Source organism: Podarcis gaigeae, assembly GCF_964106915.1.
Source record: "Podarcis gaigeae genome assembly, chromosome: 3".
In the NCBI taxonomy this organism is placed as follows: domain Eukaryota; kingdom Metazoa; phylum Chordata; class Lepidosauria; order Squamata; family Lacertidae; genus Podarcis; species Podarcis gaigeae.
Genome location: NC_139680.1, coordinates 79,933,804 through 79,955,730, shown reverse-complemented (window position 1 = coordinate 79,955,730; position 21,927 = coordinate 79,933,804). Strand labels below are relative to the sequence as shown.

The 21,927-nt window shown below is 39.4% G+C and overlaps 1 protein-coding gene across 9 annotated transcripts in view; it reads left to right on the top strand.

Annotated features, from left to right (window-relative positions):
• Positions 1–21,927, top strand: part of SMYD3 (SET and MYND domain containing 3) — a gene marked incomplete at its 5' end in the record, with an annotated part of 364,396 nt that overhangs the window by 38,563 nt on the left and 303,906 nt on the right. For 7 of the 9 annotated variants that reach the window (XR_014562537.1, XR_014562538.1, XR_014562539.1 and 4 more), the window contains 4 exons: positions 5,565–5,628; positions 11,114–11,221; positions 12,586–12,643; positions 16,400–16,536. Coding sequence is in view for 4 of the 9 variants with exons in the window: in XM_083732614.1 (XP_083588740.1) it covers positions 5,565–5,628; positions 11,114–11,221; positions 12,586–12,643; positions 16,400–16,536 (367 nt within the window). The remainder of the gene's footprint in view (positions 1–5,564; positions 5,629–11,113; positions 11,222–12,585; positions 12,644–16,399; positions 16,537–21,927) is intronic. The other 2 variants (XM_083732615.1, XM_083732617.1) reach the window with 2 other exon arrangements.

The window sequence follows — 21,927 nt, the reverse complement described above, 5'->3', positions numbered from 1 at the left end:
TTAATCTATTCTGGAGGAGCTATGGAGTGAAAGTGCATTTCATCCATATTGGTCAAAAGGAGTTATAGCTGTTTTTAGATTCCTCTTTATAGTGAATGGGGGAATACAGAGCTTTGTTTTATATGGAGCAGCTCAGAACATGAAACACAGATTGCAGCTGAGAGGCTACAGAGCGATTCAGAAACAGATCAGCTTTTTTAAAAAAAACACACACACAGAGATACAAGGCACCTCCTTACAATGCTGGGGGCAAATGGCTCACATGACCATCACCTTATAGCGTTGTTTGTGAGCTTGTAGAGACATCTGATTGGGGCATTTTTTGAAAATGGAAAGCTCTGCTAGTTGGGCCTTGATCCAAACCAGGTTGTTGTAAAGCTCCAACAATATTGTTGAAAAACATCTTTGTATGGAAATGGAGAGCCCTGTGTTTTTATAAAGACTGCATTCACATAATTACTGCAGTTCACAGAGTGCATGGACCAAAACCTATTGAAATATGCTGCAGGCATGCCATTGATTCAACAGGACTTTGGATTAGACCCTCAGAATCGTAACTCATGCCGTGATTTATCTTCTTTTCAGTATTGATGCATTGTTGCTGAACTCTTACACACCTCAACTTATTTCAAAGTCCTGAATAGCTCCTCAAACTCCTGTTGTTCTTTTATCTTCGCTGTGTGCTTGAACTGTTAGTATGGTGAAAAGAAAGGTTAGGCATGCACAGAGGAGAAAAATGACTCTTAGGTAGGTAGTTTCCAAGGCCAGCCTGGCCTCTAGCAGTGAGCGTAATAGACACAGGGATGTGCTGATGTTTTTGTGATGACTGATAACGCAGAGCAGTGGGACATCTGAAGGAGCAACGTGACAGCATGCAGACTGAAAAAACAACAACTGGGGAAAGGACCTTGAAAGATCACTTATACTACACTGAAAGAAAATTTGCTTGTTCACCATCTTAGCCAGACCACTGCACAAATGATCCTGGCTATTCTCTAATATCATCAAAACAGGATGCAGAAGAAAACAGTGGATAAAATAAAAACCAGATAATTATTCTTTACCTAAAATATGTTGCTTATTTGACACATGGGACAATAGAGGACATGGCCCTCCACAAAAGACCCAAACATTTGGACCTAAGCTCTACTAAGCTGTTGATGCTTGTAGCTAGCTGCCTGGAGGCCTAGCTCCACAGTTATGGGTGAGCCGAGTCCTGAGCTGCCTGGGGACTGCAGGTCGTGGGCCACTGGGTGAGTTTCACATAGATATACAGTGGTACCTCGGGTTAAGTACTTAATTCGTTCCGAAGGTCTGTACTTAACCTGAAGCACCACTTAACTTGAAGCACCACTTTAGCTAATGGGGCCTCCGGCTGCTGCCACGCTGCCAGAGCACGATTTCTGTTCTCAGCCTGAAGCAAAGTTCTTAACCCGAGATAATATTTCTGGGTTAGCGGAGTCTGTAACCCGAGGTACCACTGTAGCTTTATACAAACATAACAACCACCTTGATGGCTTGGACCAAAGGTCTTGGCTATTGCAGTAGTCTGTTTCCCACCATGACCAACAAAATTCTTCCAGGAAGCCCCCTTTCCGCAACAAGCCTTGAAAGCATCAACCCTCTTCTTTTTTGTTTCCCAGCATCTGGTGTTGAGTGGCATTCTCTCCCTGAACGTGGAGGTTAGATATAGCCACCATGACAGCCATTAATAGATCTTTGTTTCATGAGTTTCTCTTACTCCCTTTTAAAGCCTTCTTACGTTATTGGCCATCTCCACATGCCGTGTCAGTGAATTTCCTAAGTTTTGCTTTCTCTTAAGAAGTTGCTTCTTGTGTCTGTTCTGAATCCATTCCCCTGGGTAGCCCTGAGTTTTAGTCTTGCAAGAGGAGAAAAAGGTTATTGCTATCTAGAATCATAGAATCATAGAGTTGGAAGAGACCACAAGGGCCATCGAGTCCAACCCCCTGCCAAGCAGGAGGTTTTGGACTTCGGTTACAAAAATCTCTACAATGTCCCTCCTTACCTATCTTCTTAAGTTTTACTGTTAAGCTATCAAATACATTTTTAACAATCCTGTAGTGATCTAGAAACCCCAATGTACAATCCAGTTAAACCAAAATACCTCTGTTTTATCTTGAATGGATTTCACTGAATTCTGTGTAGGCGCCATTGGCATAAAGCCAAGAAAAACAGATTGAATTAATATGCTAATTGTCATTACTTTGGGGTTTACATTTTTGAAAATCAAGATCTATAAAGCCTGCGCAGGGCATTAATATCAACTATTTCAGAAATATTATGTGACTGCTGGGATAGCTCAGTTGGTACAGCATGAGACTCTTAATAGCAGGGTCATGGGTTTGAGCTCCAGAGTGCATTGCAGGGGCTTGGATTAGATGACCCTTGTGGTCCCTTCCAATTCTACAATTCTGTGGTTTTATGAGTTTGGTTCTATCAGTATGTTTTTACTTCGAAACAGCTGAATTTTGTGCTTATCCTGAATAATGGTCTGTGAAATGCAGCTGCTGCTTATTTTCACACCTGTTACTATAGTGAGAGTAATAACTGATATGAATCTCAAAGATGAAAGTAGTGAGAGGGAGAGGAGAGCGAGCCTGCAGTTCAGACTATTACTTGCACCCATCTTCTTTCCATCAAGTGTATCGGGTCTGCACATTAGCTAGAGAGATGTACTATATTAGCAAGATGTCCCACTGTTCAGATGCTGTAGGGAGCTGGCAGTATGGCAAAATAATAATAATGGTTGAGGCAAAACAGGAACGTGCTGCCACCACAGCTTCTCTTACCTGGTTTGTATGGCAGCGCCTGTGAATTGGCAGGTTCTGGCAAGATCTCGCTTCTCTTTTCATGGCAGCAGCGCAGGTGGAGTGCCTGCAGGGGCACTTCCTCTTGGGCTTCTGCTGCCTCAGGTGACTGCTTCACCCTGCTTGATGACTGAGCCAGCCCTGTAGTTACTAGTACAGTGGACATCTTGAATCTGAACCCAAAGAAAACTGATTGCTCCAGGGTGGGTTGTGCCTGTTCCAGCTCCTAGCAGATAAGTATTGTTATGTACAGTACTGAAGTTTTCACCCTGGGCCAGCAGGGGGATACTGTAGATAGTTTTCACTCAGGTCCATATATGCAAATAAGGGATTGAAAGTGACATTCAGTGACTGGATAGTTACAGAAAATGGTTACTGTTGCGTTGTAGTGGAGCTCTATATAAGCAGGCTGGCTGAACCCTTCAGTTCAGTTCTGTTCTGGCCTGTGAATAAACAAGAGCTGTTTGAAGAATCGCTGTGTCGTCTGATATGTTCACCCACAACTTAACAAGTATTCTTCCCTTGTGTCTTAATTCTATTGTGTTTTGTGTTTGCTTAGTACGGAATGTGAATCTAGTCTGGAACTGTAATAAGTTTCATCCATCCATCCATCCATTCATTCATTCCCTTGTGTCTTCAGCAATGCTTGCATCACAGCCCATATCTTACCAAGTGGAACCGTGGGAGTCAGCTCCTAGGGGTCAGAGGGTCTTCGGATCCCCTATAAAATATTTGAAGGGGCCGGGTTCGTCAGAGTTGATGGGCATTGCCATTCAAATGCTTTGTGTGCACAGAGTCATGTGATCAGTAATGCAGGGCGGGGCTTACTGCACCCCAATATTTTATTCAAGTTAGCACCCCAGCAAACTGAATTTTTCTGCCATCGCTTTGTCTGCCCTGTGATCTGAGTTATGAGCTCCTTGACTGGGGTTCATATACGGGCGCTGCGCTATGTATTGGTGCTTTGTTACACCGTATATTATACTCTGTCATGGTGACATGGGTGTGGCTCAGTCTTTGATTCAGAGGCAGCTTTTAAAATTTCTCCCCTTATTTGCACTATGTGAGGGGCTGGTGTAAAGTTAGATCATTTGGAGAGCATGACTGTGGGATGAAGGGGCACAGGATATAGGACATCTCCATCCTACCTGCCTTCTGCCCACAGCTGCAGCCTGTCTCCCGCTGTGTATCTTCAGAGGCAAACAACTTTGTTCTGATGGCATATCTGGGATGTTCCTGTGGTATACCTGCTGTTGCATTCTCCTTGTATATGAGCCCTTTGACAGCTCCATGGACCTCAGCTGGCAGATTGTCAGTACGGAATGTGGCTTTTAATTAATTAATTAATTAATTAATCAGGAAAAAAAATCTGCTGCCATATGAGTTTGGAGCTACTTTTGATTTAACTGATCAATCTACTAAAAGTTTTGTAACCCTCCTAAAGTGTTACAGTCAAAACCACACACTGGAAAGTTTTTTTTTAAAAAAAATGATAATATTTTAGTCATTTATTTCTTCACTTATCTTTTGGGGTGTTTTGTTGAGCATGCTAACTGAAGGACTAAATTACATGTTTTTATTACTTAGAAAACAATAGGAATTATATAAAAAAGCATTTCTACCAAGCGTTATAACGATATACAAAGACACCTCTAGTTTAAATTCCCCATCTCTTTTGATTGTATGCCCCCCTCCCAAGTGCCTTACAGACCCTGGAACAATTTAGACAGAACTTTAATGCTATTTTATATTGATGGGGAATTCAGAGTACAAATATATGCCGCAACTCAATGCGCCTACAGATTCACAACAAGAATTTTGCTTAAGGCAGATAAAATATGGACTAAGATTTACTGAATTTTAGCTTGCAATGGAATATCACGTTTTTGACCTCAAAAGGCCAACCATATCCCACTGTGTTGTTTACTGCAAATCAGCTTGGGATTTCTTCTGTGTTAAACATAGTTTAACACAAACATAGTTGACTGTATGAGAAGAGAACAATAAAATAAAAAGGTTATTTCTTTTATTTACTGTTGCACCCAATAAAAGGTAAAATATATTCTACCCGGATTGTAGCATTTCATTTTACAGCAAACAGGTATTGCTTGAAGAACCCCTATAAATATTATGAATTATTTACATACAGGATGCAAAAGCTGTAAATTGTTCAAGCGGAGCATGAATATTGGATTCTGAGACTTTCCATCTTTTTTGTTCTCCTGGAAAATATATTGTTTAATAATCAAACAGAGTTAAAATAATTAACTTTATGCCCATTGAACATACAAAAATAGAAGTTGTAAATATTCTAGGTCATTTTTTTTGACCTAGAATTCTCAAGTTCCTTTTTATTGAGACTTTAGGAAACACAGCTGGGCACAATACAAAGGTGATGTGTACAACCACAAGGACACAAGTTGTTTCTCTGCAGTTTTTATTTCAGATGGAGAGTCAGACCACAAAACAGCTTGCCTAGTTGTCAGTAGCAAAGAATGCTGTTTCCTAGAACCACAACCTAGGAAGCTAAAAAGTGCAGGTTTGTGAGTTCACTCCATTAAGCAGCCTTATAAACCATTTCAAAAACCAAGTTTGAAACTTGGCTCTAAAAATGCTCCCTGGATTGTGGACTGCTACTCTAGCATTAGGCTTTTCATACTTTTTTAAAGTTTACCTGAAAGTTATTTGTCTTAAATATTCAAAGTATTTCACCCCCCCCTTTTTCCTTTGCAACAGGAAGGATCGGCTGCTTAGGTGTTCTCAGTGCAAAGTTGCAAGATACTGTGGTGTACGTTGCCAGGTAATCATTACTCTGATAATTAGCTGCAAATGAATAATGCAAATATGTTACCCTTTTAGCCTTGATATTTTCCCCATTAACTCTTCTTAAGATCTAGGAAATTGGTTGTCATGGCCAGCAAAAATTATACATGCATGCACATGCACAATTAATTTTTTTAATGGTACAGTGTCATTATGTTGCATTTTGATGTAACTGTATATATTTTTATGTTCTGTATTTGTTTTGTTTTTGTGGTTCTTGGTTAATTTACTTATGTACACTGATATATTGAATTATGTTACTTAAAAATGAATTATTATTATTATTAGTATTAGTAATAGTAGTATTCTTAGGTTTTGAATGTGGAATTTGCTTTGCATTTTTTCTGTACTGGTTCTTTTTTGGTAGGATTTGTTAGCTGCTTAGACGGTTCTATTGAAATATGAAGCGGTATACAAATTAATTGTAACTAAAAAACTAAATAAGGGACGCGGGTGGAGTTGTGGGTTAACCCACAGAGCCTAGGACTTGCCGATCAGAAGGTTGGCGGTTCGAATCCCCGCAATGGGGTGAGCTCCCATTGCTTGGTCCCAGCTCCTGTCAACCTAGCAGTTCGAAAGCACGTCAAAATAGGTACCGCTCTGGCGGGAAGGTAAACGGCGTTTCTGTGCACTGCTCTGGTTTGCCCAGAAGTGGTTTAGTCATGCTGGTCACATGACCTGGAAGCTGTACGGCGGCTCCCTCGGCCAATAAAGTAAGATGAGCGCCGCAACTCCAGAGTCAGCCACAACTGGACCTAATGGTCAGGGGTCCCTTTACCCCTTTACATTAAAAAAAACCACACTAAATAATACTTAGGCATAACAAAAACCAAACCAAACACCTGCCTAAAAATGCAACCAGAAGTAAAGCACTATGTTACATTGGTCGGACTTCGCCAAGTTAAACTGTTCATGCAAAATACACACACAAGGTCACTGGGTTCTTTTGGAGCAGCAGGTACAGCCATGACAGTGCCTAAACTAGGAAAGGCTATGCCTGTTTGTAAGCAGTCTGTATTCACGATGTGAATGGATTCAAATTGGCAGTGATCATAAAGATGTGATTCCAATGTCTTTCTGACTTTAAAAAGCACTGCTAAGATTAGAAGAATGAGACACACGATTTTGTGTGATGTTGCATATTTCATTTCCTTGCTCCTTTAAAGGCTGCATAAACAGTTGATCATCTCAGTGTCACTTCTAGCATATTTTAAACTCCTTCCCAGCATTTATTTTAGGAACAAAGCATGTCAGATAAAGGCTGGCTTCAAAGAACAATTTTAGTTGGCTCGGGAGGAACATGCCAGTACAGCTACGTTATGCAGAATGATGTCTTAATGATTAGAGACACGACTGTTTATTTAGGGTGAAAGAAACTGGATTCATATAACCTTTGTTTTCTGGATACTTTGAGTTACAGTTATATTCCGATAGCTCTCGCTTTGTAGTCCATGCGAAACAGCAGATAAGTTAGAAGGGTGAACTTTCAGTGAAGTCCAAAACAATTATTTGTGAGGGGGAATAAAACCAATTTGAGAGTGGGAACTTTTCACAAAAACTTGCACAATAAGCTAAATGCACCATCCGCCCTTTCAGCAGTTTTTGAGAGATGGCCTGGTTAAGCTTCTGTGCACACCTTCACTTTGAAATGGCTTTCTAGCATCATAAGTCAAATCTGTTTGGGTATGTGAATTATACGAATATACCTTATACTTTTTTAAAAAATTAATTAAAGATTTTCTTGTTTTACAGAAGTATGTCTAATGTCTCTCGTATTTTTTCCATGTAACATTTTTACATATCAGTTTCATTTGTTGAGACATTAGGAGTGGGGAAGGGGTGGGGTTGGGTTGGGTGGCAATGTTTCTATTTTGCTTAATGTATGTAGGGTTTGGTGTCAGCGTTGTTCATGCCAGTTCTCTGCTGTTCATTTGTGTTTCTTTGGTGGTGAGAGAGGTTGGAGTTGGCCTAGGATGTGGTTGTTTGTTTGTGTTTGGCTATGGTGATCTTTGTTTTCGTGTGTGAGTGGGGTGGGTGGGTGTTTTGGATCAGGTTAGCCATATTGATTTGTATGCTGTTGGTGGATTATTGTCATTGTCTTGTTGGGCTGTGTATGTGATAAAGGGGAGCCATACCAGGGTAAAGGTGTCTTCTTCTGTTTGTCCCCGTGTCAGTTTCAGTTTATTGGTTAATTTTTCTAGTAGGGCTGTTTCCCATACTATTTGGTACCATTGGTCCATGCTTACTCCTGACATGTCTCTCCACTGTCTGGTTATGGTGTTTCTGGCTGCTGAAAGTAGGTGGGTTATGAGTTCTTTGTGGTGTAAATGGGCATTGTTGTCTTGGAAGATGTTTAGTAGGGCCAATTCTGGGGTGATGTCTAATACTTGCTTAGTTATTTTACATATTTCTCGTATGAGAATATACCTTATAATGAGTCACACCTTTGGTCCATCTAGCCCAGTAAAGTCTATTCTAACTGGCAGGGGTGCTTCTAGCTTCTTATCAAGAGCCCTTTTAGCTGGAGATGTTGCGGATTGAACCTGAAACCCTGACTCTTTCCTCTGACTTAAGATGTTGTGACATCTTCACATTGATTGCATGATCTCAGAGTGGCCGGAATTGTTGTGGCAGAATAAAGAAACCACCCCTTAAAAATAATGGTACACAAGGATTCACCCATTGGGTAGTGAACAACGTACAAACAACTCTGGAAGGTGTGCACTGAGGATTGATTTAGGGGCAATTTTGGCTTCTCCAAAAATACTTATTTCACACTGAACATATTGTGAACATTTGGTGCAGGCATAGTTCAAAGAGAGCAAGGGTGAAATTAAAATATGAGCTGTATAATTTTAAACCACTATTTCATGTGCCAGAAACAGAAATGCTTTTTGTCCATTCAGCTGCTCTTGCAGATTTGTGTGTAGTGGCACTCCTTAATCCCATGTCATGCCTCTTGCTTCTGTTGTCTGCCTGCCTGCCAGTCTCTGTGCAAAACCTGGCATAGCAGCAGCAGCAACAACGAAAACCCAGAAAAATCTTTTTGAGGTAGAAATCAAGGGACAGTCAAAATTGGAGGCTGAACATAAATATTCTGAGGAGAGGATTACTGATTCCGTTGGGCCAGGATCAGAGTTGCTGCAAAGCAGAAAGCTCCACTGGAAAGAATGGCATCTTACAAAAGGCAGAGATTTGTTCCTATTCATTTTTCTGCAGGAGATCAGATTTAGAGAAAAATAAGGGGGGACCTGCAACAAAACATTGCAGTGTTGACTGGCTACTGCTGTTTGAGTGTTCTAGTTAGTCAGCCCTGCCTCCAGAACAATCCATTCCCTTCCTACCCTGTTTTATGTACCCCTCCAAAGAGTCAGTCAGTTTTCTGTGACAACTGAACGTGATCAGTCTTCATCAGGCTAGTTCTGGGGTTCCCACTCTCTTTAGGAGGTATTTTAGATGCCCCCCAAATACCTCCTTATCTGCTTAAATGGTCTGTTTTGTCTACTTTAGGGATCCACACTCACCTATGAATGTAGGAAATTGGATGATACAGTGGTACCTCTGGTTACGTACTTAATTCGTTCCAGAGGTCCGCTCTTAACCTGAAACTGTTCTTAACCTGAGGTACCACTTTAGCTAATGGGGCCTCCCGATGCCGCCATGCCGCCAGAACACAATTTCTGTTCTCATCCTAAAGCAAAGTTCTTAACCCGAGGTACTACTTCCAGGTTAGCGGAGTCTGTAACCTGAAGCGTCTGTAACCCTACGTAACCACTGTATTGGTACATATCAGCTAGATTCAGATGTTACTCTGAACCAGAGCTTTCCAAACTTTTATGTTGGTGACACACTTTTTAGACATGCATCATTTTGCGACACAGTAATTCAGTTTTACTAGCAACCCAGAGGTTAAACTAACCCCTTTCCGGTCCCAGGAGGAGCACGGTGAGCATTTGTGCAACATACCTACACAGTACAACACTCTACTGTGTCATGGCATACAGTTTAGTTTTACATAAACAAGCTTAACCTCTTCCTGTGCTTATGAGCTACCACTTCCCTCCCTCCCATGCAGCTGGGAAGAGGAGTAGGGAAGCTTCTGCTTCATTAATTGATTATTCACAGGTCTCACCTAGATCTGAAATTGTGGTTAATTTTACCAGCAATTCGTTTCAAACAAGCAAGCTTCACACACCATGGTTTGAAATTTGCTTGTTTGAAGCTAATCATAGTTAATATTGACCAGTTTGTTTGTAGTTTTTTTCATTTATTTATTATAAGAACAGACAGGTTGTGTGTGGGTGGGAATAATGCAAGAGAAATTAGTTAAAAATAATAAGTTGTTACAATTGCTGATAAGGACATATGGGGAAAGGAGGTATAGTTTATGATTACAAGGTCTTTAAATCAAAACAATTACAAATTTCTATTTCAAAAAAGATAAAAGTATCAATAAACTAAATTCAGACATTTACATAGACCTGTGGGATATGACACTCCAGTTTGTATATGAAATAAAATTAAACCAAATGGTGGAGAAACAATTTTGAGCACTTTGGCACCCGGACATTTTTAGCTTATGTGAGATTTTTTTTTAATAACGCTGATTTACCAAGTCTTGACATAGTCTAATAGGTCAGATTATTGAAATCAAAGGTCTTCCCAAACTTGGTAGTTCTGGCCTAGGCTGCAGTTGAAAGATGTGAGATCAGTTCCTTGTTATTCAGATCTTGACCCAAATTTACAAATGCAAAAGAGTGAAACAAGGGGAATTGTTTGCCTGGTTATGAGTGAGATCTCAGAAAATACTTTTGTCCACAACTTCTTTATCTAGGTGCAGTTTCAGCACATGTGTTGGTAGGTCCCAGTATCCTGGCAGAGTAGCTTAGTGTGGTCTGTAAAACAGTTGAAAGAAGAAATGTAACAATTATATAGGGAAGTTGTTAGTACTGCATGTGCGTTGTGTTTTTTTCTGCACAGATAGTTTTAGTTAATTAATCAGTGGGGTGAAATTTTGGCAGAGAGCTTAAAATGGAAGGGCACTTTTTATATTACAGAAATAGGGAAAATATTTTCATTTAATACACAGGGGTAGAATTTTGCTTAAATTCTAATATGTCTTCAGAATCCTACAAAGTCACTTATACTGAGCTTTGGGTAATAATGCAAAATTATTTAGATGTAAAAGACAGATGGTTGATCAGCTAAAACATTTAAATGGTTGGTAGTTCTAATAACAATTAATACCTTACTGTAAAAATAGACCGAGTGTTTCAACAGCATTTCTTGCAAAAACCATATGTCCAACCGTAATCAGTGGCTTGGATCCCAATATTCTTATGCTTGCGCAAAATCACATTTATCTGTGCACTGGTCTCTTGCAGTAATAAATCATATTTATTATATTTCAATATCTTAAAAGTTTACCAGCAAAATAACTTCTGTTTTATCGCAATTTGTAGAAAGAAGCCTGGCAGGACCACAAACGGGAATGCAAGTGTATTAAGAGCATTGAGCCCAACTTCCCCCCAGACTCAGTGAGGCTTGTTGGCAGGATCATTTTCAAACTAGTAAGTAAACTTTCTACCTGTGATTGATCCTTGAAAAGGTGTCTACCCTGACTGGCTGAGGAGGCCTATATTTCACAGAGTTGTTATTGCTTCTGTTATGTACTGATGTTCTCACCCTGGGCCAGCAGGGGGATACTGTAGATAGTTCAGGTCCACATATGCAAATCAGGGATCGAAAATGACGTTCGGTGATTGGATAGTTACAGAAAATGGTTACTGTTGTGTTCTAGTGGAGTTCTATATAAGCAGGCTGGCTGAACCCTTCAGTTCAGTTCTGTTCTGGCCTGTGAATAAACAAGAGCTGTTTGAAGAATCGCTGTGTCGTCTGATATATTCACCCACAACTTAACAGCTTCATAATAGCTCTTGTTGGGGAGAGGCTAGAATAAGAACTGGCCGCCCAAGTTTTCCTGTGCTCCTTGCCGAAGCAAATTTCCTTCCCTGCCAGTGAGAGCCTGGCATATTAACAACCTCGAGTGGAACTTCTTGAATTGACTGCCTACGTGGATGTAGCTAGCTTCTGTTCATGTTGCATTATCCTCTGCAATTGGCAGCCGGGATGAAACTATTGTGCCATCACTTACTCGACTTTTAAGATACATGCATGCAAAAAGGCAGGAAACGGTCACATTTGTGTGAACCGCTTTTGTATTTATTACAAATGTATCCTTAGGCACTGGGATGGAAATGCAGAAGCAGAAGGACAGACTATACTTCAGAAGAATAAATTCATAAGTAATACATGTCATAAAATGCAAGCAAGTTGCACCAGAATAGTAATATGAGTAAGCAGAATTGAAGTCCTGACTGAATCAATCTTGCTGTAAAGGTTATAATTGCTGGAATTTGTGTACTTAGTGCTGGCTTCAGAGTTTAGTCCTTAGCTTGATCTTAGATGAATCCAGAAGTTGTATGTTTACTCATAGGTAGTTTCAAAATTTTCACAGCTCAGATCTCTGGGAGGCTCATCGTCTGACATCAGTTTCAAGGGGGCTTCTTTTGCACATGTTCACAAATGTTCACAAATGTTGCATATCAGAAAAATAAATACCTTGTGTCAGTGAATGAATTCAAAAAGGTTTGTAACAGCCACCTCAGCTGTGCTTGACTCAGTGTGGAACTCAGTGGCGCATATGGGTGAAATGTGTTCTGCAAAGCAAGGTGTGCAAAGCAAGAGAATAAGAATAAATGAGTTGTAACTTACAACTAAATGCTACTAATGTTTTCACAAACATGAACAAGAACGGATTAATGCTAATGATTGCTCTTTTAGTGCTATACATAAAGTATTAAAAGAATGATTAAAAATTGAGTTAATGATTTAGTCTGCCATCCTTTTAATTCATTATTATTATGCTCACCAGTTAAGACAATCAACATGTCCATCTGAAGAGCTCTACTCTCTTTCTGATCTTCAGTCAAGTAAGTAGACGTTAGCCCTACTTTTTTGTAAATGCTTCCCATGTTTACTGTGTAGCATCCTGAGATTTAACTTCCTCTTGGAACTTAAATTTTGACTCGACTAAGTAACACCTGAGAGAAGAGCTAGAAGGATTGTTTTTGAGTTTGTGTTTTTGGTTTTTTATGCTAACTAATATGTTTTCATTTTTTGGGTTGTACAGTGCTTTTGGATTTAATTTCAGAAGTGATCTAGAAGAAAAATACAGACAATTGGAAATCAAAGAACAAATGTTTCCGGCATTGTGGATTAACAGCTCTTCTGTATTGGAATCCATTTATTCACTCTGCCATTGGCATCTGGTTGTCCTCTGAGAGAACAGGATGATGGACTGGTTGTGCCTTTGGCCTAATCCAGCAAGACTGCTCTTATGCTCATTACTCATTACTCTAATATTTTGTGAGCTTCTTGGTAATTTGTTCCATCACCTTCTTGAGGATGCCCTATACTAATTTCAGCCACTGTTGAATTATGGGCTGATGAAGGATTTTTAGGAATATATAATCAATACACATTATTACAGTGGTACCTTGGTTCTCAAACTTAATCCATTCCGGAAGTCCGTTCCAAAACCAAAGCGTTCCAAACCAAGGCGTGCTTTCCCATAGAAAGTAATGCACAATGGATTAATCCGTTCCAGACTTTTAAAAACAACCCATAAAACAGCAATTTAACATGAATTTTACTATCTAACGAGGCCATAAAATGAAAGCAATAAACAATGTACTGTACTTTGCAGCTTTGATCCAAAATAAATAGCAAAAACAGACAGATCTCAGTGTAGCTCTCAGAACGGAAGCGTGACACTCAAATCTGAAGCGTAACACTCAAAACGGAACATGTTCTGCTTCCAAAAAAAGGTTTGCAAACTGGAAGACTTACTTACGGGTTTGCAGCGTTCAGGTTTCAGGTTGTTCCACTACTAAGCCATTCAAGAACCCAAGGTACCACTGTATTAGTATTAATAACAGTAGTAGGGTTTTTTTTACCACCATTCTGCCCACAAGAGCCCCCATGGCAACATCTTATTACAATCCAAAGATCATTGACCTGATTTTAACTTATTTCCAAATAAGCATGCTTAAAATTGCACCACAAAGGTAGTATTCACATGTGGCATTTAAATCATTTTATTTTTTCCTGCATCTGCCTAGAAATGTCCATTTTATTTAAAAGCAAGTTTTCTTCTTTCTATCCTGCTTCCGCAATATTCACCATCATCTGCACAGATGGTGGGAATGGGGCTCAGTGGTCCTTTTAGTATAACGTGTGAAAAAAGGGGCTGCATACGCTATTCATAGCCATACTTCTTGCAGCGTTTCATCTTCCCGGAAATGGAACAATTTTAATTTTCTAAACCCCAGAAAATTAAAACAATTTGTTTACTCAATATCATTTCACTTTTTACTTCCTTTGTCTTCAGTGTGAGATGGGAAAGCTAGCTCCTGATCACTTGCTGTGAAAACTCTTATGGGACAATTTTTCTCAGACAATGTTTAATTCTGACATCTTGGCCAGATTCCAGTCTGGATAATTGCCCTCTGCTTTTTGATTCTCTAAATTGTCCCTAAAGTTTTGGACGGATATATTATTCTTGTTTGCATCTGTCCTGAACTGAACTGAAATGTCCCCCACATTGCATTCTTAAACGGTTGCTACTCTCCATCCCAGAGGTGGTTTTGCTTCAGCGATGGGTGAAGTTAATACTGTCTGCCTGTCTCTGAAATAAATCAATAAATTCTGCAATGTGCATTGTGCATTGTGCTCCTTTGGGCTGAATAGGTTCTTTAAAAAAATATAATATCCTGTTCTTAAAATGTAAAAACGGAAGGAAAGAGGACCATGGGGCCACTTCCAGGGGAAAGCTGTAATACAAGCACACAAGTGTAGTAGCACTACATTTCCCTGGGGGTGTATAGTTCAATGGACTTTCTTAAGGCTTCCCCCTTCTAGAGACAGTGAAGTGGGGGAACTGGAAACCTTCCTTCCTAGCCTTTTTTACAAAGCAGCGTACAACATCAGTGTCTCTGGATATTTTGAATCCCTTTTGCGTAATACTCCAGGGTGGCTGATCTTTGGAAATTGTGGACCCACTCCATTTAAATGCAGCACTCTTGAGATTCCTTATGCTCAATAGAGCTCTATCCCACTGGTTAGGAGGAACAGGAGGTCAGTGGCGTTCTCCCCAATCCACATCCAGCCTTCCCCTCTGAACAGTGCAAGTGCATGAGTAACTTGCACCAAACAGTGGGAGACAGCTGAATGGGGATATACAGTGGTACCTCGGGTTAAGTACTTAATTCGTTCCGGAGGTCCATTCTTAACCTGAAGCACCACTTTAGCTAATGGGGCCTCCTGCTGCTGCCTTGCCACTGGAGCATGATTTCTGTTCTCATCCTGAAGCAAAGTTCTTAACCCGAGGTACTATTTCTGGGTGAGTGGAGTCTGTAACCTGAAGCATCTGTAACCTGAAGCGTATGTAACCCAAGGTACCACTGTACAAGGCGCAAACATAATATGTGCAGGATCATGCACATTGTTAATTTTTCTGTGTCATTAGATCTGGAAGCAATTCTGGAGCTCCGTTATTAGTTAGTATAACTGTACATAAGTAAATTAGTTGGTCCTTTCCCATGGCCGGTCACCCCTGCAGTGTTTTAAATTGTGGACATAATTTTGCACCTTTCTTCATAAGGTTTGAGAGGAGCTACAGTTTACTTTTTGATTAGCTGTGAGTGGTAAAGAAGCTGAAGAAAAAAACATATTCTTATGCCTTAAATGACAAAGATTTATTTCAGTAGTAAGGTAAAGAATTCTTTTCACTAGACGTTTATGCTCGATTGCCAAGTGGTTTCCTACACACTTGAAACCCTGTGTGCCTTTTCTGACTTTAAAAGCATCCTTGAACTAATGTACAATTACTGTAATATCTAGTTTGGCTCAAAGACACTTGGTTTCTTGTTTCCAGATTCGGCACCACAGAAATAATAAAATATAAACAATTGATCGGATCAGCTTTCATTTCCCCCCTGGCCTAATAACTCGGTTTCCAATAAAATGTGGACCACTATGAATAAAATATGCATGGATATTATATTTTTGATTTGGACCATGTCAGTTAAGATGTGGTTAGAAGGGTGCAGATTCTTTTAAATCGTTTCCTGCTATAGAGATTCATTTTGCAAAGTGGGAATTTTTACAGGGTTGGATCAAGAGGGAAACCTGCCAAAGGGGCTAGTAGAAGCTGGATTCCTACCTTACTTCCCTGGCAGCCAGTCTAGGGTTGGGAGACATTCCTCAATACAGTGGGCTTGGGGATGTGGAGGGGGGGGGAAGGGGAGAATACCCCCAAATTGGGCAGATAAATTTTCGTAGTGGGGCTCCTGCTCATTGAAGGCGTCTCTGTCTGATTTTTTGAAACCCCCACTTTCACCTCAGCCCCCTGCATCACAGTGACCTTCTAACCATCAGTGAAAGGGTTTTGGCTGATGGGTTTAAAGGTTCCTAAAGGGAAGAGTAGGCTTCTACTAGTTCCATTCTTTGGACTTTTCTCTGGATCCAGCCCATGGTTTCTCTGTTAATACTCGCCATATTACCTGCCAGCTTGAGACCTGATTTTGGGAAACCCTGATCTAGAGTGCAAATCTGCCACTGCGCAGACACGAAGATGTTGGTGGAAGTTTCTGTTCACCCCTTGCTTTATGTTGCCTTCTCTAAAGATTTTGACAAGTTAAGTGAAGAAATGAAAGATGGTCTTGGGCACCTTGCAAGGACTCTGCAGTTGTATCTGAAAGTGGAGATCCAAGAAGCTTCTCAGCTGCCACCTGCTCTAGATATTCTTCAGACCTTCGCAAAAGTAAGTGTTAAAACTGGATTCCTGGCAGTTCTATCATTTCCCACATCCTTAATTTTTGTGTTTCATGCAAAACCATAATATATTGCCATATGTCAGCGTGAACAGTAAATGTTATGTTCCACTTTGGTAATTAAACAAATTCTGTGCCTGGGAGCAGTATCATTTACTTTATATATATAAAATTGAATTCTTTGTTTTTCATTTAAGCAGCAAAGAATGGGCATATTAAAAATGAGAATGATGATAGCAGAAAATGCTGATATTGAAAAATGACTTGGAACGATTAGAGACAAATTCTATCCACCATAAGGTGTTGCTTTCTGGAAAAATGATCTAATGGTTTACGCTTTGCATTTTTCTTTTGAAACCTGTATATTTCTGCCGAATAAAATCTGTTTGGCAGATACATTTATATTTTGTGTTTTTTCTCATGTTGATATATGATTATGTGTTCCACAATATATCGGTGAATTCCAGAATTAGCTACGTCTGGCCATTTCCCCCCTTGATAAACCACCTGACACTTATATTTATTATAGGCAAACACTACTATCCTTGCTGTTGCCCACTTTTGGCCTTAGTTGAAGAGATGGCTTCCTAGAATAGTTTGGGGATCTTTTTTATAATAGCCATTCATTTTTCGTTCTTCGGGCCGACTGCGCTGCAGAAGTTTCCTGGTGTGGTTGGCCTCTTAAAGCATTACTGATTAGCCTTTTTGAATAGCCCTTCTTTGGCGGGAAATTTCCTGAGATCTGGCCCGTGGGGAATTTCCCACAGCTCTTGGGAAGTCCATGTGGCCAGGCAGCAGAAACTGAAGCAGGAGCACGAGGGTCCACAACCGTAGCCCCCCTGGGGAGTGATGAGCAGCTATTTCAGAGTATCTATATCTGGTTACTGGATATACGGTAATCAAATCAAAATTGACAGTATGCTCTAAAAGGGGCAATTGGTTAATCTTTTAATGAGTTTTTTAAAGAGTAACTTTTACTAACAAATTCTCAAACTACTGCTAATTTTATAATTCTCATTATTTTGCAACAACGGATAAGTTGAAATAAGTAGGAACACTGCCATCTAATTTATTAGATTTTTTTCAGTGTTTTAAGAAAATTCTAACTATTTCAGTGATGGCTCAGAGTTTAGTAACACTGCTATTACATATTCCTGGCTTCTTGTTTTTTCAGTCTATATATTGCAGTCTTTATTTGAGAGTGCAAAGTAGATACGTATTATTTAATCCTGAAATATTAATGTCCTGGGATTTAGTAGTTACATAATCATAATAAAACTGATGGAATGAGGTGTGAGTCATATTTCATCCACAAAAGTTGTGGGAGGAATTCAACATTCAGCTATGTTCCATGTACCGTCAGTGCAAGCAATTTCAGCTTGTCAGATGAAACAGTCTCTCCCCACCCCCCGTCATTATAGCAGGAGATATATATGTGGAAGAAGGGCCTATGTATTTCAGGGGCATTGTTTTGTGGGGTGCAGTGTATGGGTGAAACATTATGCCCAAGTATATCACTTTATTATTCTGCATTGGAATGAATGAGAAAATGTAAAGAGGTGTGTTCCTTTAGAGTTTGGCTTAAACTGCTCCTAATGACAAATGGTCAGTTTCCCCCTCCAACCCCACTCCAAATATTTCCTACCTTACAGATTACTCTATACTTTAGAACTCAGTGGGATCCACTGAGAACTGTGCTAACTATTTGCATAGCCCCACCCTCAATTCAATTTCTGGGTGTAAAAGAAAGATGGAAACAGCTTTTATATATACAGTGGTACCTTGGTTCTTGAACTTAATCTATTCTGGGAGTCTGTTCGACTCCCGAAAGCATTCGAAAACCAAGGCACAGCTTCTGATTGGCTGCAGGAGCTTCCTGCACTCAAGCGGAAGCCGCATCGGATGTTCGGCTTCCGAAAAGTGTTTGCAAACTGGAACACTTACTTCCGGGTTTGCAGCGTTCGGGAGCCAATTTGTTTTGCAACTGAGCCGTTTGGGAATCAAGGTTTGACTCTAATTTGATGTGTCTAGGTTGTCACTTATTGAGCTGCATCTGTTATGTTTTAACTATTTTCCAGGTTTTCTTCTTGCTATTTAAACACTGAGTTGATATAATTTTATTAGGCATAATATGATGATAAAAATGATTTGTGTGTTGCTATGGAAGTCAACCTTAATGAATTTCATTTTTCCGCTTTGCCGAAAAACTAAATGCAATGAAGATAGTCTTTTCAAAAGAAGTGTGCAATGTGTAGGACATCAAGCAGGTCTTACTATACTTCGCAAAATTACTTTTAATCAATTTTTTGCCATTTTTTTTTATTTATGTGTCCAGTGTCCACTATTTGAATTTTTAATTTTGCTGTTTCTATGTTGTAACTTATATGCTGTTCCTTTAAGCTTGGGAGTGACCAGGGAGAGGCCTATGAAGACATCTTTTTCTGAGTATTATAAAAAGTGATGGCAGCTGGGTTTTCCTGCTCTTTTCTTCCTTTTATATTCAGCTTGTTAAAGCATAATTTAGTTGGTTGTAAGCAAAGGAAAAGAAATCTTTGTTACAGAAGTCAAGCTTACAGGAACCATCGGTCCTGTTAGGAAGACTTAGACTTGCAGTATCGTGTATTTACTATACTATGTTTAATATACTGACCTTCTGCTTTTTATATGAATGACATGGAGGTTTAAGGCTCTTTATGTCATAGAGAGCAATTTATTAACTTTTGAATGAACAAAAACAAGGAAGACTATCTGTGAGAGAAGTGAAATCCCATGTAGCATTTAAAAGACATGTTGTGAGTTTTACGTGGCGTTAGATGGACTCATGTTTTTTTATGAAAGTAGTACTACCAGTATGTGATATCCTGTTGTAAGATTGTTTTTCTGACTTTGCAACACATTCTTTTCAAGTTCACTGGATGCTTGCTGTAAGCCTAGCCTCCATTTTTTCCTTTCTGATCAATCAGAAATTGTAGAAAGCTACAGTTGAAGGTCAGTCATAATCTGTTTGATGCTGTAACTTCAAGAATAAGAACGAAGAGACAAGAAGTCAGAAAAACAAGCAAATCTTCACTGAGGTGACTAATTCCTGACATTTTCTAGAAAGAGATTATAATGAAACTAGCTTAAAAAAAGTAAAAATTGGCTCCTTAATTTGCCCCTGTGCTCAAGAGAGTTTTGATCAGATATGACCAGAGGCTAAAATCAGTTTTGGAAAATATATTTGAAACACATCTACAGAAGGTCAGTGAATGCATTTCAGTTTATGAATATCAAAGAGACAGCAAAGGCACATTGTACACAAATGAATGTTGTGGAAGGGAAAATACAAGGAGCAGTGTATGCAGGTGAAATAAAACACAATGATTAAATGGAAAAGCAAAACAGAATATGAATATGCAATCTTTTAAAAATCATCTTTATTATTAATTAACATACACTACACACAATTGAACACAAAAAAACAAAACACAAGCACTAAGTTGCTTCTTGGGGCTTTCACCTTTACCATGCATGAGTTAATAGTACTTTCTTCTCTTTGTGCCCTTGTTATCCACAGCCTAAATTATTACAAGTCTAGCTCAGTTTTATTGTTAAAACAACAAGGTCATCACAGAGCTCAGAAATAAACTGATTTCAGGCCACAGTAATAAAGCCTTATTAAGAATAGGTGGTCAGCACACCAATTTTTGTTTGCACATGGGAATTCACCTCCCTGACCTCTGTGCATAGCCCCCCTCCCCCCAAAAAATCTTCTCTGGTGGGTTGAGGGGAAGTTCTGATACATAGCCAGAAGTTAGTGATAGTGATTCAGTTCACATTTAAAGGCAAACTTCACTAAGAAAGAATACGTGAACTGAAATACAGCTGTCGTAATTCACTCTTCTCAAAAAAATTGCAGTGCAGTTCTCCAGCCAAGTAATGTGTACTAAAATGCACAAATTTGGGTAGAGTGTACATAAAAATGCATTTATTAGTGAAAATAACATAAAATAATGCGTTGCACTAAGGGAAATGTTTGTATTAGGCACATTTGCATACAAAAATGCTGATGAATTTTCATGATGACTTTTTAAAATTGCAAATAGATTTGAAAATATTAAGATTTGGATGAATTAGAAACAGAAATTGACAGATTTGCCCATCCCTGATGATCAGTCTCCAGTAATTGTACTAAAAGATGGATGTAATTCAAGAACCAAATCATTCATGTGCAAATGAAATAAAAAGGGGTTAAGAAACTGACTAGTCCCACACCTTTAGTTGTAGGAATTATTTCAGATGGCCTTAAAGTAAATCAATGTCAATTGATACTTGTGCTCCACAACCAATTTATCATGATTGATCCTATTGAAGGCTGCTGTAAGGTAGACAAATGCCACAAAGTAGTCTTTTAGCATATTTGCTAAGCCAGTAATTAAGAACAAAGCATTGATCTATTTTCCCACAAGATAATACCCCTTCTTCTAATCATGTACCTAATTTTGACCCGATATCTTACAGGCTTTTTGGGTGATAATGACTAGGATCCAATTTGTTCTTATATATCATTAAGATAATGCTCACCCTCCAGTCTGTGGGCTTTGTACCGTATTATTTATATAGGCAACAATGCATGTTTGCTGTAGAGTTTCAACATGACAGTAAGTTGTGCTTAAACCAGGTATGTACAGTCCAATTCTTTAAACATGATATTACATGAGCTCACCTACATGGAGCTATGTGAGTGTTAGTGGTATGGATGCAACCCCATAGAAATCACTGTGTTCCAACATGTGATGATTTTACCATCTGAAATGTTCTATGTGAGTGGAGTCTGCCAAGTGGAGTGGATCTGTCCCAAGTCAGTGCTTCAACCGTTGTGTCTGTGAATGTGTGTATCTAGATTGTGATGCGGATATTAGTTTCCCAGTATTTCCCAAAGTTATAAGATCTCGCCGAAGGTTTAATTGGAATTGGCCAATTGATGGCAGACATTCTGTATGATTTCTAGACATTTTTTAAAATTTAAGCCTATGAGCCTCTGCATTCATAGTTTACGATTTTAGATATTGGACTATGGAATTAGTAGCTGAAGAAAGTCAGCTGGCATGTGGGAGCTCTTAGGGAGTAATCTTAGGCACATGAAGCTGGCGTAAATCAAGCTGGTGTAAGTTGGTGTAAGTAAGTCGTATTCATCAGAGGACTGCTGCTGCTCTGCTTAGTGTGGCAGAGGGAAAACAAGCCTTTAAAATTGTGCTCTATGCCATGGACTGCAAGAAGATCAAACCTATCCATTCTTAAGGAAATCAGCCCTGAGTGTTCACTAGAAGGACAGATCCTGAAGCTGAGACTCCAATACTTTGGCCACCTCCCTGGAAAAGACCCTGATATTGGGAAAGATG